The 6,579-nt window shown below is 34.8% G+C and overlaps 1 protein-coding gene across 2 annotated transcripts in view; it reads left to right on the plus strand.

The window, feature by feature from the left end:
* Window positions 1-6,259, plus strand: part of PPP4R3B (protein phosphatase 4 regulatory subunit 3B) — a 51,196-nt gene extending 44,937 nt beyond the window's left edge. For both annotated transcript variants that reach the window (XM_058164916.1, XM_058164917.1), the window contains exons 15-16: window positions 2,957-3,159; window positions 4,686-6,259. In XM_058164916.1, coding sequence (XP_058020899.1) covers window positions 2,957-3,159; window positions 4,686-4,781 — 299 coding nt within the window. In that variant the 3' untranslated portion in view covers window positions 4,782-6,259. The remainder of the gene's footprint in view (window positions 1-2,956; window positions 3,160-4,685) is intronic.
* The last annotated feature ends 320 nt before the right edge of the window (window positions 6,260-6,579 follow it).

Consider the following 6,579-nt stretch of genomic DNA (forward strand, 5'->3'; position numbering starts at 1 on the left):
ATTGCTTCTTGTTCTACCCTCAGGTGCTTTGGAGAACAGCCCGACTCCCTCTTCTTTGTGGCAACTCCTGAGATATTGGAACACTGCTATCATGTCTCCCCTAGTCCACTAATTAATAGTTCTAACTATTAGGAAATTACTCCTTAGTTGTAGGTTGCTTCTCTCCTTGATTAATTTCCATACAGTGCTTCTTGTCCTGCCTTCAGATGCTTTGGAGAATAAGTTATTTGTGGCAGCCCCTTAGATATTGAAACACTATCATGTCACCCGCTGTGCTTCTTTTCATTAAATTACATACCCAACTCCTATATGTTTAGCAGCCTCCATCTGTGTTGCTGTGTTATCTGTGTTGCTCTTCTTTGCACTCTTTCCTAAAGTGTCAGCATTGAATTCATTTCCCATCCTCTTACCTGAGAATATTCAAAACATTCTATCCCTTGTTCTGGAGGAAGAGGGTTGTGTTTTTTTTTGCTTCTTTTTTTTTTAAAAAAAGTTTTTATTTTTCACTACAAAAAAAAACACATTTACATTGAACAATTACAGTGTGCTGAAGGGGTATTTACATATCTTCTTGTGCAATCTCAAAATAAACATCTCTTTCATACATATATCTTGCATTATCTTTTCTAACATATCTTTCCTTCTAACCAGTGGTAAAATAAATCCCATATTTTATAATATTGCTTATCTTCTTGATCTCTAATTTCAAATGGCCTCTGGTGGCTCAGCGGACTAAACAGTCTGTTATTAACACAGCTGCTTGCAATTACTGCAGGTTCAAGTCCCACCAGGCCCAAGGTTAACTCAGCCTTCCATCCTTTATAAGGTAGGTAAAATGAAGACCAGATTGTTGGGGGCAATAAAAGTTGACTTTGTATATAATATACAAATGGATGAAGACTATTGCTTAACACAATGTAAGCCACCCTGAGTCTTCGGAGAAGGGCAGGATATAAATTCAAATAATAAAAAAAAAGTCAATTTACTCATCTCTGCACATTCCATCATCTTCCTAATTATTTCATCTTGCAAAGGTAGTTTCTCATTTTTCCAATTTTTATTTAGCAAACACAATCCTGACTGCTATAATAATATTCACAATCAAATATTTTACATCTCTAGTATATATCTCATGGATAATTCCCAACAGAAAGACTTCTGTCTTAAAATCTATGTGTTTTTTAATCATTTTCTCCAACCACGTGTGTATTTTGGTCCAATATCTTTTCGCTTCAACGCATGTCCATCACATATGGTAATATGATCCAGGTATCTGATGACACTTCCAACATTTCAGTTTTTTGTTTCTCTAGCAGATTCCTAGTAAATATGTCAGTAGACTTCATTAAAGTCTACTTTATTTTTTATTTTATTTTATTTGCCACCCATCTCATTTCGAAGCAATTCTGGATGGCTTACAGCATAAAAACATTAAAATCATCATTTACTGGAACGGCCATTATACCGCGTGTGCTTCATTTCATGAACTGCCTAATTTCAGTACAAGTACTTCTTTCCATCTTCATCGCTGTTTTTCATTTTTACCTGATACTTAATGACCGCTTAGCATAAGTCTATTTATCTTAGCTATTGAGTAATGGTCTGTTTTCTTCTTAGTTGTATTGCTTCCATTTCCTTTTTATTCTCTTTATCCATCTTGGGCAATTCTTTCTCTGAATTAATATGAAAAAAATACTAACTGAATTCCAAGGACTTAGAAAACATTGAAGGACTCGAGTTTAGTTTCTGTCCTCTTTTCAGAACATAATAGTCTTTGCTAGCAGTAGTGGGTAATACAGTCTCTAAGGCACTCATTGCCATTGTTCCAATTCTGAAGAAGGCTGAAACTTTAATGTTTTTCCCATTTGCAAAATTAAAGTTGTCCTTTCTGTAATATTGGTTCCTCCTCTTTTGTCATTTTTAAGATGTTTGTTTTGTAATGGAAGAGCTTGCTTCTTCTTTATGTTCCTTTATATTGCATTAATTATTAATGGATTGATGGAACAGTATTCATACAAAGCTGCATGGGTTTGTGTCTTCATGCAATTTTCTGTTCCATCTCTTGTAAGGCATTCTCAGAAGTATTTTCTATTATTTATCTTGTGAAAGTCTTTGGATTAATTACCTTATTTATTCTTATGAAAGAAGTATATTTGACCAGATAATGCATTTCTTTCCATAATCAATAGATTTCAGTCACGATTTGATCCTGTTAGTCTTCTCCAGTTCTTTTTGTCACTTAGAAATATTATACCTTGGATGTTTGAGGATCCATTGCATTTTATTTGACTGGGAAAAATAGATAAAAATAAAAAACCTGTTTTTTTATACAACCCAATTTCCTAATTTAGTGTCATAATTGCTGTGAAACTATGCTATGAAAGTGATTTGTCTATAACCACCAGTTTGTATGTATACATGTATGTATGTATCTGTTCATTCATAATTGGCCGGGCATTCAGTGACAACAACCATTAAAGTAGTTGCCTTTCTAGTGGTAATGTATGGCTATGGAATCTGGACAATGAAAAAGATTAAAATGAAAGACAACATAAACTAATAGAAATGGTTAGTAAGAATACAGTGGGTTTCAACTAGTCCTGGACCAAATAAAAATTGACTGCTTCCTTTATTGGTGATCAGCAATGCGTAACTCATATATTTTGAATAAATGATGTCTATTGATGATTAACCAGGAAGAAAAATGACTACAGCATTCATGACAAGGTTGAGGGAAATAGAGAAATGAGAGGAAACCAATAGAGAATGTTGGTCTCATCATATCGGGAGTCATGTTCTGGTTTTATCAGAAAAGTTCTAAGCATGTAGCTAGATAACATGCTCCATTCCCACCCTTGCTAATATGCTATTTTGTTAAGAAAACAATGAACAGATTGAATTAGTGGATTTCATTTATCTCACTGACTACTATAAATAAACAATTTTTTTCTTTTAGCAAAAGAAAGTGAAGACAAAGAAAATCTCCCCAAAAGGACTTCCACAGGTGGCTTCAAATTTACATTTTCCCATTCTACCAGTGCAACTAATGGAGCAAATAGTACAAATAATAAATCTGTTGCAGCTCAAACATCACCAGCAAGTTCAAATGGTTCTTCTTCCAAGAATGCCAATTTAACTACAGCAGTCACCGCCACAAAGGTGAGTTAAACATGTAATGTGGAGCATTGCAGTTTAAAATTATATTAGTGAAATGATAAGGACAATTACTGTGAACATCCATATATACACTTTAACAATCCAGAGAGGGGATTTGCTCAGCGCATGAAGTGAAGCTGCATATCTTTTGTCAGTAGTATTCTATTACAATGTAGTATTGACTTGCAGCCTGTACTGTGTTCAGCAGTCAGATTAGATTTGACATTTTGTTGTGCCCTGGATTTATGAGCTCATGAGTTGAAATGATTTTCATAGTATGCTTCCCTAGGCACTTGAGTGGTATGGTGCTCTGCTAAATAATGTTATCTATTTTAAGTAGGTTTTGTGCTTTTTTTTTTGTATAAATAATTTTTATTTCCATTTTCCAACATCATATTTATGTACAAACTATTATCCATCATTAATCATTAATTTTTATTTATTACTGATTCAGGCCTGCCCGATTGCCACTTACTTTCTTCACAACCTCCCTCTCTACCCTCTACTACTTTCCCATCCATCCTCATCTCCTTCACTTTACTACTTCCTCTCCTCCTTCTCCACTCCTCCCTTCTTCCACCCTATCTAACCTTTTTATTCCCCTCCTCCTTCTCTACTCATTCCTACCTACTTTCTTCCCCCCTTCTACTCCTCTCTCCTTTTCTTCCTGAAATGGCAGTCGAGCATCCCCAATATCATTTAAAATTTCATATCTTCAAAAATTACTGTACATTAATAATCAATCCATGTATCATTTCCCCCCCTTTCCCCCCCACCCAGACTTCCCAGAGCAAATAGGGTTTGTGCTTTTTGTTAAATCATTTTTAATCCTTCTACACTGCCAGTATCACTTTTGTGAGATAGGCAGCCTTATAAATGTTTAAATAAATACATAGTTTTTATTCTTAAGTCATTTATAGTCTGCCAAGTTTAGGCAAGCTGAAACACTTAAGATGTAATACATAGATAATGTTAATGTTATCTGTATCACTTAAAATGTATTATTTGGGAGGTTAAATAAACACAAAATGTACTATATTGAAGCCATGAAATGGTTACATTGCCATATTAATATTGATAGACATTAGGGTTGTTTCTACTGCTGGATTTTGTATATGCAGGAGAGTTCATGTTCATAGGTACAACTATTACATTTACATTGTTTAAATTGTCCTAGTTTGAATATAGACAGCCTTAGACATGGTAACCAGAATTGTAAATGAACACATTGTCCTGCTGCATGAGAGTAAGATCATCTATACAGTATTAGTTAGCCACAACAACCAGGACTTCAAAGTCTCTCCTTAGTATTTTGCTCCAGAATTTTCTATCATGGTAAGGTGGGTTGTCATTTAGCTATCATAGCTGCTGGTCTCTGATCTCTTCTTGGAAAAGCTCTTCTAAAATCAATTCATTGAGTGATAGCTGGCACATTTTGTGGGAAACAAAATTTATAAAATGGGAAAATGTCATTGCTATTTGTAAAGACTTTCTCCATTAGTTCACATGTGACTCTTTACATCCAACAGGGAAGTTTAGTTGGCCTTGTGGATTATCCAGATGATGAAGAGGAAGAGGAAGAAGAAGAAACATCCCCAAGAAAAAGACCTCGTCTTGGCTCTTAAAAATGTTGGAACAAACTCTGATAGAGGGTGCTTAAATGCTATGACTGAACTAAATAGTCTGACTCAGAAAGCGTTCTCCCTGGAAAATACATGAGAATACAAGGAGTAGCAAATGAAAATCTACTAGAAAGGTTATGTTCTGAGAACACCACGCTTCCAAAGAACCTAATCCCTTTCTAGTCAAGGAGTCTGCCATTCAGACTGTTAAAATGTTAAAACAGTGGATTAGTAATCAGCACCTGGAATGAAAGCTTGCCAGAAAAAATAGTCATCTTGGGTTCTGTGAGGGGATGGGGATGGGAGAAGAAATTTTGATATTGCAGGGTTTCCCCAGTTTGTAGCAAGCTAGAAGAAACTTGTAAGGCTTCAGTTGCAAACCTAGTAATATAACTTCGTAATGGTGCTGTCCATTGTGTTTTTTTTAGCAATTGCCTCTTTTTAAATAGTGAATTCTCTTTCCATTAAAAAAAATCAGAATTGGGGACCACTGTTTGCACAGTCAGCCAAATTATAGAGGGTTGCACACTGCTACATAGTGCATGTTGAGTGGCAAACTGTTAATTTTTTTCTCAACTCCATTATTTTGGAAAGAAAAAAAAAGAACCTGGGTTCTAAATGCAAGCAGACTAGAAGGAGCTATCCAGGAAAATCATTCTATAGATCATCAGTTTTCCAGGAAAAAAAAACAACCCTCTAGAAACTATCAATAAACCTTGGTACTTGAAATGACAATTGAATTGCAATTACTAGTAGCATTTTACATAAATAACATTGAATGGAATTGCTCCCTGCTAATTTCCACAAATCTTTTCCTTCAACCATCCACATTTCACATTAGGAAAAGCAGAAGGTGTTGTGAAATGCTACCAGAAACTCTTGCATCTTACTTCAATCATATATGTAATCTGGGGAGCAGAGTTAATATGCAGCACTATAAACCTAAGGGGTTTAGCATAAAGCTGCTTCTTAAACACATTCCATGTATTTAAGCAAATGTCTAAAAGTACACTAGGTGAATTGATAAAGGCAACCATTTTGAGACTTTTTTCCTTTCAGAGCAACTGAATTGTAAATATTTTAATGTTAGTTTGGCCATATATGATCTGAGATCATGCACACACAAAATTCCCTAAATTGTGGTAAGAGTGATACAAATTGAAACCAGCAGGAATCTTCAGTTATTGGTCACTCTTACGTCATGGGTCCATTTCTCCTGGAAATTTCATAGTTTTAATTTTAGCTATTGTTTGAAAAGATGGGCTGTCTGTAGATATGAAGTATAGTTTTTCCATGAAACAGAAGTTTATTTTGTATTGAGGAAAAAAAAAACCACTGTACTTGTTTTACACCATTTGTATACATGTGGTAATACTAATGCTGACCTGTAAAATTCAGGAATTAAAATGTGACCCTGTAATTCCATGATTAATGGTTGTTTTTTTATTGTTTTATTGTTGTAAATGGTAAGTTAATTCAAATTTAGAGATGTGGCCATTTTAGTTTATTTTAATGATAGTGATTTGTACAATTTAATCTGAATCAAATCTAGCAGAAAAAGCAATACTCTTAAGATTTGATTCAGTGTGTTGTGATGACTGACAATGTGGTCCGAAGGACATATTTCTGCCCTTTAGGGGCTCCAGGCAACCAACAATGGGGCTTTCCTTTTCTCTTTCAGTGAAGACTTAGAAGAAATTGTTACAGAAACAATTTGCTTCAGATTTTCTGTGTTGACTTGCACTTTTTCGACTACTCTTGGCAAGTCTTTACTCTTCATAGAAGTAACTCTTCCCCATAA

Source organism: Ahaetulla prasina, chromosome 1, assembly GCF_028640845.1.
Source record: "Ahaetulla prasina isolate Xishuangbanna chromosome 1, ASM2864084v1, whole genome shotgun sequence".
NCBI classification, from domain to species: Eukaryota; Metazoa; Chordata; class Lepidosauria; order Squamata; family Colubridae; genus Ahaetulla; species Ahaetulla prasina.